Genomic DNA, 20,121 nt, shown 5'->3' with positions numbered 1-20,121 from the left:
TCCCTCTTTCTTTCTCTCTTTCTCTCCCTCCTTCTCCCCTTCCTTCATTCTCTACCCTTCTTTGTTTCCTTCCCTCCTTCTTTCCCTCTTTCCTTCTCTCCTTCCTTCCTTCTCTACCCTTCTTTCTTTCCTTCTTTCTCTCCTTCCCCTTTTTTTCTTTCCCCCTTTCTTTCTTTCCCTCCTTCTCCCCTTCCTTCATTCTCTACCCTTCTTTCTTTCCTTCCCTCCTTCTTCCCTTCTTCTTTCCCTCTTTATTTCTCTCCTTTCTTCTCTACCCTTCTTTCTCTCCTTCCCCCCTTCTTTCCCTCTTTCTTTCTCTTTCTCTCCCTCCTTCTCGCCTTCCTTCTCTACCCTTCTTTCTTTCCTTCTTTCTCTCCTTCCCTCCTTCTTTGCCTCCTTCTCTCCCTCCTTCTTTCTTTCCTTCCTTCTTTCCCCCTTTCTGTGTATGTGTTTTGTGTGTGTATATGCATATATGTGTGTGTTTGTGTATATATATATATATATATATATATATATGGTTTTGCGCATGTATTGTAATGTATTTTTGGGGGGATGTTGCCTTTTAAGTCTCTTCTGCTGTGTTTTTCAATGTTTTTATGAGTGATAGTCACTTGTTGGCCTGATAGATGTATTTTGTCCAAATTTGGTGTCAGTTCGTCCAGTGGTTTTTGAGTTATGTTAATCCCACAAACGAACATTACATTTTTATTTATATAGATTTTTCAAATTATAATCCGGCCCTCCAACAGTTTGAGGGACCGTGACCCGGCCCTCTGTTTAAAAAGCTTGAGGACCCCTGAAGTAGAGTATAACATAACCAAATTCTTCCCATTTTCCTTCCCATTTCCCCCTGGGTATATTTCCTATTGGTATATTGATTTTTCCTATCCATGATGTAATCTTGAAGCATACAGTCTGCCATTTTTTACTTGACTAATATTTCAAGATTTATCTATCTAGGTAATTTTATACAAATTTGTGATGATATTGTGCATGGAACAAAATTTGTGTCCAGCAAACCATCAGAAAGCAAAGATGTCACAATCTCAGATCGTCATGTTGAGTGGATCCACACTGTATAATAAATGCAGTTTGACACCACTTGAACTGCCACGGCTCAGTGCTATGGCAAAATGAGTTGTCGTTTGGTGAGGCCCCAGCACTCTTTGGCAGAGAAGGCTCAAGACTTTGTGAAGTTGCAGCTTCCATGACTCCACAGCATTGAGCCATGGCAGTTCAAGTGGCCTCAAATTATATTAATTCTATGTATTGTCAAAGGCTTTCATGGCTGTAATCACTAGGTTCTTGTGGGTTTTTTCGGGCTATAGAGCCATGTTCTAGAGGCATTTCTCCTGACGTTTCGCCTGCATCTATGGCAAGCATCCTCAGAGGTTGAGAAGGTCTTCATTAGCATTTGAAGGCCTGCCTGAGTCTGGGAAAATCTGTTGCTGGGAGGTGTTAATCTGTGCCTGGTTTTTTCCTCTCTGTTGTTTAGCTGTTATAATTTTAGAGTTTTTTAATACTGGTAGCCAGATTTTGTTCATTTTCATGGTCTCTTCCTTTCTGTTGAAATTGTCCACATGCTTGTGGATTTCAATGGCTTCTCTGTGTAGTCTGACATGGTGGTTGTTGGTGTGGTCCAGCATTTCTTTGTTCTCAAATAATATGCTGTGTCCAGGCTGGTTCATCAGGTGCTCTGCTATGGCTGACTTCTCTGGTTGAAGTAGTCTGCAGTGCCTTTCATGTTCCTTGATGCGTGTCTGGGCGCTGCGTTTGGTGGTCCCTATGTAGACTTGTCCACAGCTGCATGGTATACGGTAGACTCCTGAAGAGGTGAGAGGATCCCTCTTGTCCTTTGCTGAACGTAGCATTTGTTGGATTTTCTTGGTGGGTTTGTAGATTGTTTGTATGTTGTGTTTCCTCATCAGCTTTCCTATGCGATCAGTGGTTCCCTTGATGTATGGCAGGAACACTTTTCCTCTGGGTGGATCTTCATCTTTACTCTCGTGGCTTGTTCTTGGTCTTGCAGCTCTTCTGATGTCTGAGGTGGAGTATCCATTGGCCTGGAGAGCCCAGTTGAGGTGGTTCAGTTCATCTTGGAGGAGGTGGGGTTCGCAGATTCTTTTTGCACGGTCTGCCAAGGCTTTAATGGTGCTTCTTTTTTGACTTGGGTGATGGTTGGAGTTTTTATGTAGATATCTATCTGTGTGTGTGGGTTTTCTGTAAATGGTGTGACCCAATTGTTGATCTGGCTTGCGGATGACTAGGACATCTAGAAAAGGCAGTCTTCCTTCATTTTCTTTTTCCATGGTGAACTGGATGTTTGGGTGGATGCTGTTAAGATGGACCAGGAACCTGTTGAGTTCTTCTTCTCCATGGCTCCAAATGGTGAAGGGATCCTCTCACCTCTTCAGGAGTCTACCGTATACCATGCAGCTGTGGACAAGTCTACATAGGGACCACCAAACGCAGCGCCCAGACACGCATCAAGGAACATGAAAGGCACTGCAGACTACTTCAACCAGAGAAGTCAGCCATAGCAGAGCACCTGATGAACCAGCCTGGACACAGCATATTATTTGAGAACACAGAAATGCTGGACCACACCAACAACCACGTCAGACTACACAGAGAAGCCATTGAAATCCACAAGCATGTGGACAATTTCAACAGAAAGGAAGAGACCATGAAAATGAACAAAATCTGGCTACCAGTATTAAAAAACTCTAAAATTATAACAGCTAAACAACAGAGAGGAAAAAACCAGGCACAGATTAACACCTCCCAGCAACAGATTTTCCCAGACTCAGGCAGGCCTTCAAATGCTAATGAAGACCTTCTCAACCTCTGAGGATGCTTGCCATAGATGCAGGCGAAACGTCAGGAGAAATGCCTCTAGAACATGGCTCTATAGCCCGAAAAAACCCACAAGAACCTAGTATATTAATTCTACTGCTGTGTATGGACAAAACTGGAAGTTCTGAGTAAGGGGTGCTCCAGCTACATTTTATTAATTTATTTTATTTATTTACTGTATTTGTATACAGTAACTCAAGCGACTCAAGACGGTCAGTATACATAATATCAGAATACAAATTAAAACATAAAAATAATATAAAACCACAACAACACAATAACAAACATGTTATTCCCTTGCTTCTGGAAAGCAGCCAATGGCGTTGCCCCCTTCCCGTGCGGCCAGCAAGGTAAGGCCACGTTCCAATCAGATCCCGATTTAGAGGAAATCTCGGAGCAGATTGGAGGAGGCGGCGCCCGCCGGAGAGGGGGGCGGGGCCTTCCGCGCGTGCGCAGGGGATCTTCTTCAGAGCGGCGCGAGCGCTCTTCCCCTTCTCCTCCGGGCTGTGGCGCGCGCGCGAGAGAAGAGGTCCTGGCGGCGCGGGCGTCGCTTCTGCTGCTGGTGGAATTCATTTCCAGGCAGGAGAAGGACGGAGAGGGTTGGGAAGGGCTCTGGTAGGCCTCTTCTTTGCTCCCTCCCCGGAAGTGCTTCTCCCAGGTAAGCTGGGTTGCCTCCCCTTTGGGTGTTCGAGGAGAGTGGAAGAAAGGAAACCGGTCTGGCTGTTTCTGGAGCTTAAAAGCAAAAGCAAGCAAAGCCCCTCGTGCTTGTGGTCTGCACAGTAAGTGACCAGATGGGATGCCAGCCACCATGCGCTAAGAAAAAGGGTTCAGCAGGTGAATGGAGGAAGCGAGGACTCTTGTGGGGGTCTCTGACCCTCCTTCCTCTTATTTATGTGCTCTGCTGACTTAGGGTTTCATCTACACAGTAGAATGAATGCACTTTTTGAAGTGCCCAGGCCCAGTGCTATGGAGCCCTATGAGTTGTGGGTTGATGAGATACCTCAGCTTTTTGACAGAGAAGGCAAAAGACCTTGTAATACTACAACTCCCATGAATCCACAGCCTTGAGACATAGCAATTACAGTGGTGTCAGACTGCATTAATTCTACAGTGTAGGCACACCCCTAAATTTTGCCATTTTGTATTGGAACGCATTTTATTGTGCCCTGCTATATAAAGGGATTTGAACATCTATGAATTTGGATATCCATTTGTTCTGTCATTATAGTTATATTTTTTATGATAGTTCAAATAGCCTGGTGCTATCATAAACTTGCATTTACAGCCCAATGAAGGTCAGAGCAGATATCTGCACTACAGGACTGTTGTACGTTTTTCGGGCTTTATGGCCATGTTCCAGAAGCATTCTCTTCTGATGGTTGTGATCAGGATGCCTGCCATAGATGCTGATGAAAGGTCAGGAGAGAATGCTTCTGGAACATGGCCATAAAGCCCGAAAAACTTACAGCAACCCAGTGATTCCAGCCATGAAAGCTTTCGACAATACATCTTCACTACAGTTTTACTGGCAATGTTATATACACCTCCTAATAAAGGATTCCCCAGGCGGGAATCAGCCAGGCCTTGAAACTGCAAGGATTTGGAGTGCTAATTGCAACATTCACACTTGCCTCCACTTTCTCTCACTCTGGACCTTCCACAGATCTATAAACCTCACTTGCTTAGTTTCCACCAGACCTTACAACCTCTGAGGATGCCTGCCATAGGTGTGGGTGAAATGTCAGGAGAGAATGCTTCTAGAACATGGGCATACAGCCTGGAAAACTCACAGCAACCCAATGTTATACACATCCCAAACAGTAACTCAGTCAGCAATGGAAAGAAGGATGTGTGACATGACAATAAGAGATAAAGTCCGCAATAAAGAGCTGGGTCAAAGAACCGGGGTATGTGACATGGTCAGTGAAATCTATGAGGCAAAAAGAAGATGGGCCGGGCATATAGCACAAATGAAAGATGATTGATGGACATGTCGACTAATGAACTGAATACCAAGAGACCGCAAATGACCCTTGGGCAGACCTCGTATTCAATGGTTAAGCTATTCGGCCATAAATGGAAAATAAAAGAACAGGATCGTATATTTTGGCAAGTGGTAGATATGTGTGAAGCCCAAGGGAGTGGATTGACGTCAAATCAGATAAGTTAGGTTATCTCCTGTATCTATATAGAAATATATGCTATTTCTTTACTTGGTTTACTGAGCCTAACCTCCCATCTTGGGTGCATCTACTCTGTAGAATGAATGCAGTTCAACACCAGATAACTCAGTGCTATGGAATCATGGGAGTTGTGGTTTTGCAAGTCTTTTCTGCCTGAGAGTGCTGTTGCCGCACCAAACTACAACTCTCTTAATTCCATCGCATTGAGCAATGCCAGTTAGAGTGGTCTCAAACTGCATTCATTCTACAGCGTAGATGCACCCTTTGTTTCCATTGAGTTCTGTATGGTGTACTTGACTCTTTGTCTCCTCTCTCCCAGGTAAGATAGTGCTAATACTGTCCAAAGCTCCCTCGCACTGAATTTCCTAGACCAATAGAGAATTGAATCCTTGTTCAAGTACTATATACTAGGTTCCATATGGAGCTCCCAGTTTTAGTGGCATTGCACCTGTAAAGACAGGAGACAATATGATAATCAAACCAGATTATCTTCATTGGCTGCTTGTGTGGGCAGCTTGTGCTTAAACACTGACTTCATGGTCCTAGGTGACAAATGAGCACATTCACAGCAGAAGTCAAAGATTCTTGTTAGCTTTGTTTTCTGGAGTGGCAGCTCTGGTTGAGAGTCTTCCACTGTTTTACAGTAGGCTTTTTTAAAAAGGGAGATGCTAATAATGGCTAAGGGCTGGATGTCTCTCCATGTGAGCAAAGGAGATTTCTCTAACAGTGAGTGCCTTTCTGTTGTTCCAGATATTTCACAGGTTGAATTATGCATCATTAAAGCAAGTTGGTTCAGATCCCTAAATGTATATATGTTTTATTTATTTCTTCCAAGTATTTATATATCACTCTTCAGCCACAAGGGCGCTCAAGTACGCTGTTCTTCAGTAACGGTGTTTTTCTTCTATTCTAAGGGACCATCGACTCTGTGCTACCAACAGAAAAAAAGTTTTATTTAAATACATAAAAAACACCCGCAATTCTAAGACATACCCTATTTTTAGAGATGTTTATATACAGGATAACACTGTGCCTTAGAAATGAAGTACAATATACCATATTTCATCAGATATTAGTTGTGCTCCCCCTTTCTCGGGTGTCAAATTGGTATCATCATGTTCCTAACACCTCCTATTTTGCCATTTAGAAAATGGGAGAAAGTGTGATTAGGTAAAGGTTTCCTCAGACATTAAGTCTTGTTGTGTCCGATGCTGGGGGGTGGGGGTGGTGCTCATTTCTAAGCCAAAGCGTTGGCGTTGTCCGTTGACACCTCCAAGGTCATGTGGCCAGCATGATTGCATGGAGTGTCGTTACCTTCCCGCCAAAATGGTACCTATTGATCAAATCACACATGCATGTTTTTCAACTGCTAGGTTGGCAGAAGCTGGGCCTAAGTGAGATCTCACTTCGCTCCCCGGATTCGAACTGCCAGCCTTTCAGTCAGTAAGTTCAGCAGCTCAGAGGTTTAACCCACTGCGCCACCAGGGGGGCCTCAAGTGTGACTAATATGTGGTGAAATACAGTATGTTTAGAAATGTCTTGACATATCATGTAAATGTTCTCACAAGGCAGAGCATTAGTTTTTATGTATAAGCATGGGATACTTAGACATGGGTGTACAATTGCTATTGTAAACAAGTCATGTATCTTCCTTCAGTAACTAACATTACGCATATCCACTGAAAGCATCTTTTTTATTATTATTGCAGGTATTTCAAAACAGTGCTATAACTCTGGAAGAAGTGATGTAGACAGCGTTTTCAGTTCAGAGGGAGGCATATGATCTTGAAACAGATTTGTTCATTCAATGCCTAACGTTGCAGACTCTCAACTAGAGAGTGCTCCTGGAGAAAATGGACCTGAAACCAAGGCTTCAGAAGTTAATCTTCATGAGACTGTAAAGCAGTTTTGTGCGGCAGGTGCCTCTGTTTCCTCTCTGGGACCCAGAGGGGACAGGCATTACCCATGGAGCTGTCCTGTGACTCACACCCGAGAAAAGTTTTACACTGTCTGCTCAGACTATGCTTTCTTAAACCAGGTGACATCCATTCGCAAAAGCCCAAGTGCTACAGTTAGTGCCTGCTTACAAGACAATACTGCCTTAAGTGCTGGGAACAATTCTGGTTTCATTGGTGTTCGAACTGGCACATCAGACATAGTTTACAATGAAGATGCTAACTTGGAAAGTCTGGCCAGTAGCTTGGGAAAACTCCCACTGGCATGGGAAATTGATAAGTCTGAATTCAGTGATTCATCCCCCGATCTGAAGAATCAAGCAGGTACAGTGAAAATTCTGGGTTAAACATTTAGATGTTCAATGTTTTGCTTTTATAAGTGAAAAACTATTCCAGAAAACATTTTGTCTCATTTCAGTGGATTCATACATTATTTTTGTTGCAGCAAATATAACAGAATTACCTATTTGTAGTATACAGTATTATAAAGAACATATGTGGTTTCATTTATTCATGTTTGACAAACTGTTCTTTCTAAGCATTTTCTAGTTTCTCCAGTATATAGTATTATTCAGCCAAAAGGTATTCATTTAATAGCGTTCTTTATTATGCATAGTTTTGCATAATCTACACAAAGTCCTGGAACATATCACAATGGATATGGGGGTCTTACTGTAATTCTATTTCTACAAACACATTAAAAATAAGATAGACACCACTACTGATTCTAAATCTAAATGAAAGTAGAAATAATAAGTAGTATAAAGTCCTAAATGTTTCCGGTCTGTCCAAACGTATCTCCCTCTATGAACCATCTTGGAGGTTACGATCTTCTGGGGAAGCCCTGCTCTCGGTCCCACATCCTTCGCAGGTGCGGTTGGTGGAGACGAGAGACAGGGCTTTCTCAGTGGTGGCCCCTCAGCTGTGAAAATCTTCCCCTAATGAAATCAAATCAGCCCCCTCCCTCCTGACTTTCAGAAAAAAAGCTAAAAACGTGGGACCAAGCTTTCGGATAGCAATCTCTCAGTGCAATACGTGTGGAATAGTGCAATGACAATTGGAATGGCCTCTGACTATGGTATTGGATTATGTGATTTTAATAATTGATACGTTTTTTTGTGGTTGGCTTTAATGTATTTGTTTATTTTGTCTGATGTATAATTATCTGGCATTGAATTGTGTCTTATACGCAAACCCGCCATGAGTTCCCTTGTATGTTCAGATCCATATTTACACCTGATAACAAAGTAGGGGACCTTCTGTATATTCAATGAACACATATAAATACACTTATATATACTTGGAATGCATCCACATAGTAGAAGTAATGTATTTTGACACCATTGTAGCTGCCATGCTGTGGAATCCAGGAGTTACAGATTGATGAGGCACTTGAACCCTTTGGCAGAGAGGGCAAAAGACTTTCTAAAACTACAGCTCCTATTATTCCATAGAATTGAGCCCTGGCAGATAAAATGGTGTCAAAATGGATTAATTCTATAATGCAGATGCACATTTGGATTTTGTTTTATCTAAGTAATGAAGACTAAGGAGTTAAGCTGAGGGCATCACAGAATGAACACATTTTAAAGAGGGATTTGAAAGGAGACAGAAATGGCCTAGTGTGAGGTAAAGTTACTGTCATTTAGCATGAGTGCCTGGAGCTTTCTATTTTAGAGAGCAAAAATGTTTTCAGAACTTGCTAGGTATTACTCATGCCAATTGTACATGGTAGACTTCTCATGGACACAGCCAAGATAACTCTGTTTTATTGTTTCCTTTCCCTCCAGCGCCAGATTTTTTTCCTGTATTTTACAAAGTACTATTTGATTGTTCTATTGAAGTTCCATTCATGTGTATTTTGCAAATGGTGTGTTTTGAACCATGCAAAATGTGAACTTGAGGCACAATGTATCACTTAATGTAGATGTGTGTTAGACTTTCTTTTGAAGAAATGCAATAGTATTTACTGTATAATTTTGCATGTAAATCAAAGGGAACAAAGATTCATACTCTTATCGTTTGTTTTGTCTTGGAAGGAAGTCCAGATTGTGGACAGATTTGATTATGGCATTGAGCTTAAATTAAGACAGCAATACAAAAACATTTGTGAGGTTTTGGAGTGTGATATAATTAGTACAGGGCAGCATATCTGTATTTTTGAAACACAATGTCCTTATTATGTGATAATTTTTTAGAACCACTTCATTGGAAATGCCATTCTCTATAAAAACTCCCCATTTAATAAGTTGTGCTGGATATTCAGAATGTTTTTACTTGAACCTATTTTACAGGTCACATGAAGAAGCAAGGAAGCAAGAAAATGTCTGCAGATAAAAAGAGTAAACAATTCAGAGAATATCCACAACATTATGCCCTTGAAGATGTTAAACAACGCAAAGTGTTAGACCTCCGGAGATGGTAGTGTTCAATGCTATTAACCATTTTGAATGTCAAAAGCTGAATATTTTTAATGCCTTTTTGAAAAGTTCAACCTGAATGACATACTGTAACAGAATATTACTCAGATGGTAGGAGATGCATCATAACTGTATTACAGTTTTGTGTGTATGTGTTCAAACTTCATTCATAAATGAGTATCCTCTTGCTTCAAATAGTAACTCCAAATAATAAGAAAAATCAAATCCCCAAAACCTTGAGTGTTCAGAATGGATACTTCTCTTTCTCTAGAGATTGTGTCCACTCTCTCATATAAGATAATAGATTGTGCTAGAGAGTGTTACCTTTCTGTAGCATGGCAGCATGTTGTGAGATCCAGCTTTCTTCCTCTTAAAGGAACAATGAATTTTGTGAGTGCTGCTCTGGGTCCCCCAAAGGGAGAATCACATATTTGGCATAGTGTTCTAAGTTGAATTATCCTTTTCTTTTAATTTCCCATTATTTAGCTACATGGCTTATTGAGACAGAGTTTAAGAATGCATACAGTTAACTCTCCACGTTCACTGGAGAAAAAAAATGTAAACAAAGACATTGATCTTTTCTTTTTTTTCTTTTTTGCCTGAGAACACGTCTCTAGGAATTTCTACATCTTTTGGCATAACTGTATCGTCAACTTCCACTGGATGCTGAACTCAAAATCATATTAGAGCAGTGGTTCTCAACCTATGTGTCCCCAGGTGTTTTGGCCTACAACTCCCAGAAATCCCACCCGTTATAATTTCTGGGAGTTGAAGGCTAAAACAGCTGGGTACCCCCAGGTTGAGAACCACTGCATTAGAGAGCCTAGAGATTCCTACAGCGGTATTCTCTCTAGGAATATTTAGGTTCTTCAGCATGACCGGAGAAAGTTGACCATAGAGTTACACTGAGATTCCTAGAGAGAACATTTTAAATCAAATCTGCAAAAGTCAAAACCACAAGCATGTTGGGACAACAGTAAAGTGTAAGCCTCTGTAATCCTACATCATCTTAAAAATATAGAATGAAAGAAATAAATAAAACTGTGTTGAAACAACTAACATTTTTCAGGGATTTGCTAACTCGCTTTATATGTTCCAGAAAACTCTACCATATTTACCAAGAAGGAACTGATGTTTGTTCTGTTTTGGTATATTGCTCTCCCACTGGTCACTAACATGGTGTGAATTTGTGAGTGAGAGTGTCTTGGAAGAAACATCTGTTGTGACGTAATGCCATAATTAAATGCTATTTTAAAAAATTGTGAATAGTATTAGCAAAATAAGATGTTCTGAAGATCTAGAGATAAGTATTTCTGAAACTTAAAAAACTATGTACATCATAGCAAATGAAAAGTTGACATGTAATAATTTATATCTTTTTTTTAAGGTACTGTATAAGTCGGCCACAGTATAAGACTTCCTGTGGGATTTCTTCTTTAGTTTCTTGCTGGAATTTCCTATATAGCACAATGGGAACTGGAAAGTAAGTCACAGTACATGGTGTAGTTAAATACATTCATTTGGTTGTATGTCCTGTTAAGATTCACTGGACTTATTTTCGTAACTATGCTTAATATATGCCTGGATGCTTTTTTTAAAAGTAATTTTTCATCTTTTAAAAACCAGTTTACCACCTATTACCCAAGAAGAGGCATTGCACATATTGGGCTTTCAACCTCCATTTGAAGAAATTCGATTTGGTCCCTTTACTGGAAATACTACATTAATGAGGTAAAAAGGTTATTTTGAAGTATCTCATGCTCTTCCATAGGCTTAAATGTACACATTGAGTTGCTTCTTTAAAATGCTATCTATATAATAATAGTAGTAATAATAATAATAATAATAATAATTTATAGGCCACCCTATCTCCCCAGGCATCACCAATGCCTTGGTGATAAACAAACACATAGATCAAAACAGTACAAGGTAACGTTCTTAAAAACTCATAAATTACTGAACAAGAAAATAAAATTAATAATTAAATAAGCATAATTATCTAAATAGACACATAAGCTCCATAAAAACCAACACTATCAAAATGCATAATATAAGAAAAATAATTTAAGATGACTTATAGCAGCCTTCAGGGTCAAAGTAAAATTGCCAGCATCCCAGAAGGTTTTCCTTACAATGTCCTAATCCTCCTCCTCTCCATAGTCTAAAGTGCATAAGTATGTTCTCAGCAGTTTTTTAAAGGAGAAGAGGGAGGGGCCATTTTTATTTTTGTGGGGAGGGAGTTTCAGAGGCAGGGAATGCTCACGGAGAAGGCTCCTTCTCTCATCCCCACCAAGCTGCGCGTGAGATGGGGGTGAGACAGAGCAGGGCCTCCTCTGCTGACTGCAGCACATGAGATGGCTTATACAAGGAGATGTAATTTGTCAAATAGCCTGGATTATTACTCTGTAAAAGTATTGTATCTTAAGGTTTCACTCTTTTCTTCACCAACCTCGCAGAAGTTTGGCTGAATTTAGTAGGTAAAGATTTTCCCCTGACATTAAGTCCAGTTGTGTTCGACTCTGGAGGATGGTGCTCATCTCCATTTCTAAGCAGAAGAGCCGGCATAGTTCATAGACATCTCCAAGGTCATGTGGCCAGCATTGCTGCATGGAGTGCCATTCCCTTCCTGCCTGAGTGGTATCTATTGAACTACTCACATTTGCATGTTTTCAAACTTCTAGGTTAGCAAAAGCTGGGGCTGACAGTGGAAGCTCACGCCACTCCCTGGATTTGAATCTGCGACCTTTCGGTCAAGACGTTTAGCAGCTCAGTGGTTTAACCCACTGCGCCACTGGGGGCTCCATTTGGCTGAATTTACTGGGTCTTATTTCTGAAGCACCTACATGATCATTCTGTATGTGGGAAATATCCTGCATACTTAATTAGGGCATGTTGCAAGCATAATAGTATTTAATTAATAAATGCCAGGCTCTGTTAATGCTGTACAATCATATGTTCATGTTTAGTGCAGCAGAATTCTATGGTACTATGTTTTTCAGATGGTTCAGGCAAATCAATGATCACTTCCATGTAAAAGGATGTTCATACTTTCTCTATAAACCTCATGGGAAGTACAAGACTGCTGGTGAAAGCGGTAAGTAATTACTTTTAATAACCCACCTCCATCCCAGAATTAGATGGAACAATAGGAAATAAGAGAAAGGGAAAAAATGACATAGAGCAGACAATATGTAACTCTAGCTTCTTGTACCTTGTGCGTTGTTGAAGCAAAACATTCTTGAAGGGTTGCTATCACTTTCTTTTCACACTGCTTCCTCCATTGTTGAAGGAGAATAGGCACCCATGGCTTCCCCTTTTCATTTTGTCTTCACCGTGTCATCTGAGCTTCCTCTGACCTTCTGTGCAAAGCAGAGTTTTTATGTGTGCCTCCCATCAGTTATCAGTTGAACCAGGAATAACAAACCTCTTGACTCAATAGCCAGGAGAGAGCCACACTAATGCTTCTCCTGGCTTACATCTAGAGGTGCTTCTGGAATAATAATAATAATACTTTATTTATATTCTGCCCTATCTTCCCAGAGGGACTCACGGTGGATTCCAAACATAAAAGGCAAAAATTCAATGCCTGAATACAACAATAATACATCCATAGTAATGAAATTATGTGTGGAAGCAAAACTTAATTTTTCTGATTGGGCAAATATCATATAGAGACTTGCTTTAGTAGCAATAGCAGTGGGCCCTTTGTGTCCACTGAGGTTTGATTCCAGGACCCCCCGTGGATACCAAAATCCATGCATGCTCATGTCCCAGTAGAGACAGTCCCTGGGTTACAGACAAGATAGGCTCTGTAGTTTTATTCTTACAGAGTTCTTAAAGTTGAATTTGTATATAAATCGGATCAGGTATATTTTAAAACCAATTTGTGGGCGTATTTTAGTTTTGGATAACATAGGAAAGGGTTAATACCCCTGCAGTGTTTGTTTTGCTGTCTGAGCCCCTGTTCAGAAGATTTAATCTCACTTTCTGTCCCTGTGACAATTGAATTTTCAGAATGTTCGGTTGCTGTGGAAACAAGGACTGGGGATAAAGCTTCAGTGGAGACACCTTTTCCCCATGATAACTCTTTCAGGAGTGGATTTCCTTTCCGAAGTGTAGATTTCTCTCACTTCCTGATGTCTCAGGGACACGAAGTGAGATTAAATCTTTGTAATGAGGATTCAGATTGCAGTAAAAATTTCACAGTGGTTCTAACCCCACTCCAAAACTAAATTTGTATGGAGTTACATTGTAAATGCAACTTGGATAGATATTTGTCTTAACATACTATTTATTTTTACTTGTGCATGTAAATGCTCAAATATTGCAAAAGGCCTGGCATGTGCTGCTATCTGTAGTGCCTTCAACCTTCCATGTTTGTTACTAAGAGTAAATTGGATGTTTGTTATGCAGGGACTGCCTGTGTATGTAATGATGTAATAAAATGGTGCACCTTATATACAATGGAAAATCAAAGTTTGCTTTTGGAAATATTTGGTGGAAGATATTTTCACACAGTAGATAATTGAATGCATGGATGTAGAATCCATGGACATGGAAGGCCGACTCTAAGTCAGTAATGTGTTTTAATAAACACTGGCTATCTTAAAAAGTTATTACTTTTATGCTAATGTTATTTAATGTAACCTGCAACCTATCTTCATAAAATAACTGAGATCTTGCAAGTACTGTTTAAAAGAGATTTTATTCTGCCCATTACAGATGCTTTTTAAATACAAACTAATCCACTTTTCAGTTGCTTAATTGTTTCTTTTAATCTTCAGCTTCAGGAGCATTGGCAAAACTAACACAAGGACTGCGAGATGACTCGATAGCCTACATTTATCATTGCCAAAATCACTATTTTTGTCCAATTGGATTTGAAGCAACCCCAATCAAAGCTAGCAAGGCATACAAGTAAGGCTTTTGAAACATAACTGATGCTAAATTCATCTTTGAATAAAATGTTACATCTGTAAAAACCGCCTTGGAGCACTATATGTGCCCTTAGGGCTATACTTTAGATATCATCCTCAAAGGTTTCGGCAATAGTAACTGTGCAAAGACAACTTTGATATAATCTTTTGGAGGAACTTTCTTAATAGATGACCTGTACTAAATCTAAATTCTCTTGAGTGCAAAAGTATTTAGTACAGGGATGTCTTTCAATGTATTTTTAACTGGGAAAATTAGAAGAGGTATCTGTGTGGTTTAGTGAAAAGAGATATCTGTCTTGTCATTCCACTGGGAAATATGTTCAAAAGGCTGCTTGTGCACTGTTTTGTACTTTTAAACATCACTGCATATTTTTCAGTGCATGCATAATTTGGATTTGGATATTGAAAGACAAAATGTTGGTTTAATTCACTGTATAGAATCATGGAGGAAAAAGGGATTCTAAACCCTTCCAGTTCTACTTTGTGCCAATGGAAAAATATACCTCGTTTAAATTTAATTACATATGTGGCATTAATATATCATGCAGCTTGTTAATTGCACTGTCCTTTGGGTAACTGGTATCTTGGACTGAATATGTGAAAGTTGCAACATAAGTTAGTATAATCCTTCAGTATTGAGCAAGTCAATGAAACATAGGCAATATGTATTTTTACTCTTGTTTCCTAAAATTCAGTATTTTAATGTCAAGGCAAAGCAGGTGACTAGGAATGTTGATAGGTAAAGTCTTAACAAGTTAACATCAGTGGAATGTACATACATTTTGAGTTGCCATTTAGTAAATGGTTCAATGAATCTTCTTGTTTGAGATTCCCAATAGGATTCAGGGTTTTTTTGTGTGTGTGTCAGGAGCAACTTGATAAACTGCAAGTTGCTTCTGGTGTGAGAGAATTGGATTCTCCAAGAACATTGCCCAGGGGACACCTGGATGTTTTACCATCTTGTGGGAGGCTTCTCTCATGTCCCTACGTGAGAAGTTGGAGCTGACAGGTAGGAGCTCACCCGGCTTCCCAGATTCAAACTGCTGACCTGGTCAGCAGACGTGCCGGCACAAGGGTTTAACCCATTGCGCCACTGGGGGCTCTTAGGATTTAGGTGACATACTCCCTATCCAAAAAGCTTTATTCCTAAGACTCCTACCATGATAAATGTGAATATGCCTTTGTACACTAGAGGGCGCCTCTTACAGCAAGAAGTGGAACATTGGATACTCATTGGAGAACCTAGCAGAAAGCACCCCACAATACATTGCAAAAAGTAAGTCAGCACACTCACTATATCTGTCTGAAGAAATTTAAGCAATTTTAATGTTTACATTTTCCTCTATTACCCCTGTGACCATTTTGGAACACATTATTGTTATAAAATTGTAAATGCCGTATATACTTACGTAAAAATCAAAGCAGGTTTGGGGGCTAAAAGAATGATTTTTTTTATTGGACCTAGGGATAAATCAAGGATCACTCCACAGCTAGGGGAAACTACCAGTGCTATTTTCAAGGGGCAGAGTCCCTGGCCACTATCACCATTTCCCCATCCAGGCATTCAGAAAGGACAGAAGTGGCACCACATCAGCAAGGGTAGAGGGGGTCCATGCTCCTTCTAAGCTCTTGCCTTTCATCACTTGTTGGCTCTCCAGATTTTGTTGCTTTATCTTTCACCCAAGTTAATCCTATTGATAACACTAGAATGGGTCTGTGGAGTGAGAAAATGATCTACAACATACTAAATCTGTTTGGGGGGGGGGGGAGGAAATGCTCTCATATTTAGAATGAAATTTCCCATCATGGCGGTGGAGTAAAAATCCCTTTGCTTGTTGTTGAAACGACCTGGTGGAAAAGGCAGAAAAAAACGGAATCAGATTATGCCAGAATATTACAGCTAAAGAGAAGGCAAAATATTTAAAAGGAGGATAGTAAGTTGGTGATGGAAACAATAAAGTGATAAAAAATGAGCACCGGTTGTCATAGGTATTTTAAACTCACAGACTTGTGGACATGATATAGTAGGAATTTTTAGCTTTGCTTCTGTTTTCGGAGGAAAGTATAATATTTGTCATATGCTGCTCCTGTTTAAAATTCTGTTTGTTCTCTCAATACTAAAAACATCCAAAAACTGTTTAGCTGTTGTATTGTTTTATGTTCTTGATGTTCTAGTGCAGTGTGTGATCTCTTTTCTATCCTTTTATGTAGGTGGGCAGACATTGTCACAGACCTAAACACTCAAAATCCAGAGTATCTAGATATTAGACACTTGGAAAGAGGTATTCAGTATCGGAAGACAAAGAAGGTATAAATAGCTTTATATTAATGTAGAGTAGAATGTTAGTTCTGAAGTATTTGTTATCAGCTAAGACAGTTTGCCTTGGGATTGAGCTATGAGGAAGTTTGCTATATAACTAATGTAAAATATGGAAAGATTCATCAATATGTATTCAATGTAAGTACCAGAGGTAAATGCATTGATAGTGCATTTCTTTCCATTGTGACTACTTTTTTGTCTGGAAGATAGCCACATTGAAGTAAATGCAAAGGTTATTGTCAAATTAATTCTGGAATTGTTAAGTTTCTTAATATATCACACTTCTCCCAACTTTGCTAAAAAATCAGATCCAGGATTTTCAAGAAAGCAACTGTTTCATTCTGTTGTAGCCAGTAAAACCAACAAGGTCTTGTGGTACCTTGTGGGTAAACAAATTGACTATGGAATAAGATTTTGCTGTGCGTAGTCCAATTCAGCTCTTTTCAGATACAGTTCTGGATAAGAGGAAATTGTGAAGAGTTAGTCAAAAGTAAAGATAAAGATTACCCCTTGAAATTAAGTCTAGTCGTATCCGACTCTGGGAGTGGTGCTTGTCTCCATTTCTAAGCCAAAGAGCTGGCGTTGTTCGTAGACACCTCCTAGGTCATGTGGCCAGAATGACTGCGCGAGTGAAGCATTAGTCAAGTAGGAGTTAAATGTGTAACATATTGATAGTCATTTATTAAGAGTGGCTATTCACAAAGCAGTTATGTGTGCTAAAACTTTTTAGTTGGAGTGACAGACTAAAAGATAGAAGGGTACCTTTGCCTATTTTCTGCTCTAGCTGGAGTCACTGATAGCAGGATCCATGAAAAAAGAAAATAGCATGGCTCAATGTGTAATACTGAAATGCAATTGGTAGTCCTAGCCTGAGTGAACCCATTGAATCTGTGGGATTTACATGAATCTTGACCTGTCATTTAGTGGCTATCAGTTTTCAGGAACTAATTTGAATAACAGTAATTATACTACATGTTTAGGAGTCTTACGCAACACAGACTTACTGTATGTATTTACTGTATGTATAAGACAGTTTTGTGTATATCTCAAAGGGAAGCCTTTGGTATCAAAATTATGGATTTTGATATGACCTGTAGACCAGTCAAGTCAGACGCATCATGGAGCAGTGGCTTTGTACATTCCCTGCACAGACATGGGGTGTCTGTGTGTGCCAGGTTAGTGATGGCCAGATAGAGTTCCTGCACTCTCCGTGATTAGCAGGGGATTCCAAAGCGTAGTGTATATGTATGTCTTGTGTGCACGTGAAATCGAGCTTTTTTTACAGGCTATGGTCAGTGGGACTGTTTATTCCACTCCAACATTGCCTCCTGTAACAGAAATACTGTCCACCCACTCCGTGCACTCTCCGTACAGGAGATTCCAAAGAGCCCTGCTGAAGCACAGAGGTAATGATGCTTCTTTCACAGGAGGCTATGGCTGGATGGGCTGCCTCCTCCATCTAAATGTCTCCTATAAAAGAAGTGCTTTGCCTCCCTCACATTCTTTTTACTTCCTCTTGAAAAAATGGTTTACTCAAGTTATTAATCAGCCACAAGTCTCTTTTAAGGTACCTATTGAAACATAATTGCTGTTCTGATAATCCTCTTCATATTCTTTGTCAGGGCTTTTACTAGGAAACCTTTCTTTAAAAACACAATGACAAAAATTGAAGTTTTCTTAGCTGCCATCTATAGCTGGAGTACGTATAATGTTGCTCCAGCACTGATGAACCAGAGTTGGTAAGGAAGTATTAAATGAAAAGTGAAGATAAAACAAATTACAGGATCTTGGTAGCAAAAATAGACCTTTCCTCAAAAAGTTTGTAAGCTGTTCACATAAAGGTGTATGAGTCAAATATGTCATTTTTTGTTTTGTTTTGACTTCTAGATAGGAGGAAACCTGCATTGCATCATTGCTCTTCAGAGGCTTCACTGGCAGAGGTTTGGCCCCTGGAACTTTCCGTTTAGAAATGGCAAGCAAGACTTGCAACCGCACTCTCAGACGCAGGGCATCGCCAAATCTGAGAGTGAAGACAATATCTCTAAGAAGCCGCACGGTCGCCTAGGTAGATCTTACAGTGCTAGTTTCCACCAGGAGTCAGTCTGGAAGAAGTTGTCTCATCTTCATGAAAGGAGGAACAGTGGCTTTCACAGTTACACAGATTATGATGCAAATGACTGACAGAAAAGTCTGTAGCACCTGCTGTACTGTAGATATGCTAAGAAATGGGAAATGTTATTACACAAAGAGTAGGGCATGGATAGAAATGTCAGTACAAAGTGGAATGTTGGTTGCATTGAATATGTGGATAGTTATGTTGGGGATAATGAGAGATGTTAGCTCAGATATAAGCACACAATATTGCACACTTACAATCCAGTATAATTGGCAATTGACCTGTGTTTCTCATAATGTGAAACCAGGGGTGGGCGGGAACATACAAAAAGAAGAAATAGATAACACACGAGATAAAGCATGAGAGTTTTTCACTTTCTAAAAGCATTTCTGAAATAGAATGGTCTTAAAGGTAGAAAGTATATTTGTTTTTAAAGATTTTCAAAATGCAATAAAGGACATCACAGTCCAGTTCAAAACTTACAAAACACCAAATGCTAAAAGCATGTATAAATAATGATTTCAGTTTGTCAACTTGAACATTGTTCTGTACAACTTATATTAATTGAAGACCTTTGTTGGCAGTTGTAAGTGGCAAGAATATATAGCAAGCCCTGTAAAGCTGCGGTACCTGCTTGCTCCTTTTTATGGGGAGGCAGAAAAACATTCCACTGCCAAGTGTCTACTCCTCCAGCACCTTTCTGTGTAGTCTCAAGTAATTCACATTTTAAATGCTGCTTTTAAACAATAACTCAGTTTATTTGGCAACTCAGTGACCTTATACACAATCACATTGGGCTGCCTCTGCATTTTTATTCCTCTTGTGCTTTCCAGATCCTTTCCACGTTATCCTTTAACTGTTTCATTGTTAATAAGGGAGATGCTTTAAGTGCCGAACACACTGGCAGCCGCAGTAATATACCTCTTTGGCCAGAACACTGTTTGTATTTTTTCAGGTGATTATGTCAAGTAGCTTTATTTGAAATTATGATATGTTCTCATTAAAAAACAATAAAAAGTATTGTCTTGTAATTTTGTAGATTTAAATCCCATTTATTAAAAAGTAGGAGACGTTGGAAAAAATTACTACCTTTCAAAAATATTCTATGTGTTGTCAATGGCTTTCATGGCCAGAATCACTGGGTTGCTGTTAGTTTTCCAAACAACACTCAAAAACAGGGGAATTCCAGACAAGAAACAATCAGGGCTAGTGAATCACCTCCCAACAAAGGATTCCTCCAGCCAGCAAGCAGCCAAGCCCAGTGCTAATCAAGGTGATCAGTTGCAGCATTCACACCTGCCTCAGACAGACAAGATTCCACAGATATACAAACC

The 20,121-nt window shown here is 39.7% G+C and overlaps 1 protein-coding gene across 2 annotated transcripts; it reads left to right on the top strand.

Annotated features, from left to right (window-relative positions):
- The first annotated feature begins 3,302 nt into the window (after positions 1–3,302).
- On the top strand, positions 3,303–19,818 carry BIVM (basic, immunoglobulin-like variable motif containing). Of its 2 annotated transcripts, none has more exons than XM_060769587.2 (10): positions 3,303–3,514; positions 6,749–7,318; positions 9,289–9,415; positions 10,802–10,897; positions 11,041–11,145; positions 12,414–12,508; positions 14,199–14,331; positions 15,544–15,627; positions 16,563–16,659; positions 18,559–19,818. In XM_060769587.2, exons 2-10 carry the CDS (start codon positions 6,847–6,849, stop codon positions 18,850–18,852), a joined length of 1,503 nt encoding a protein of 500 aa, XP_060625570.1. In that variant the 5' UTR covers positions 3,303–3,514; positions 6,749–6,846; the 3' UTR covers positions 18,853–19,818. The 2 variants fall into 2 exon arrangements, with proteins under 2 accessions (XP_060625570.1, XP_060625571.1); XM_060769588.2 differs by lacking the exon at positions 3,303–3,514 and adding an exon at positions 3,524–3,635.
- Positions 19,819–20,121: the final 303 nt, after the last annotated feature.

This window comes from Anolis sagrei, chromosome 3, assembly GCF_037176765.1.
Source record: "Anolis sagrei isolate rAnoSag1 chromosome 3, rAnoSag1.mat, whole genome shotgun sequence".
In the NCBI taxonomy this organism is placed as follows: domain Eukaryota; kingdom Metazoa; phylum Chordata; class Lepidosauria; order Squamata; family Dactyloidae; genus Anolis; species Anolis sagrei.
The sequence above is the reverse complement of the archived record's forward strand: the minus strand, read 5'-3'. Positions and strand labels throughout refer to the sequence as shown.

Coding starts and splice junctions, on each gene's coding strand:
- BIVM (XM_060769587.2), top strand. CDS start 6,847: ATGCCTAACGTTGCAGACTCTCAACTAGAGAGTGCTCCTGGAGAAAAT. Junction 7,319..9,288: donor CGATCTGAAGAATCAAGCAG/GTACAGTGAAAA, acceptor CCTATTTTACAG/GTCACATGAAGAAGCAAGGA. Junction 10,898..11,040: donor AGCACAATGGGAACTGGAAA/GTAAGTCACAGT, acceptor TTTAAAAACCAG/TTTACCACCTATTACCCAAG.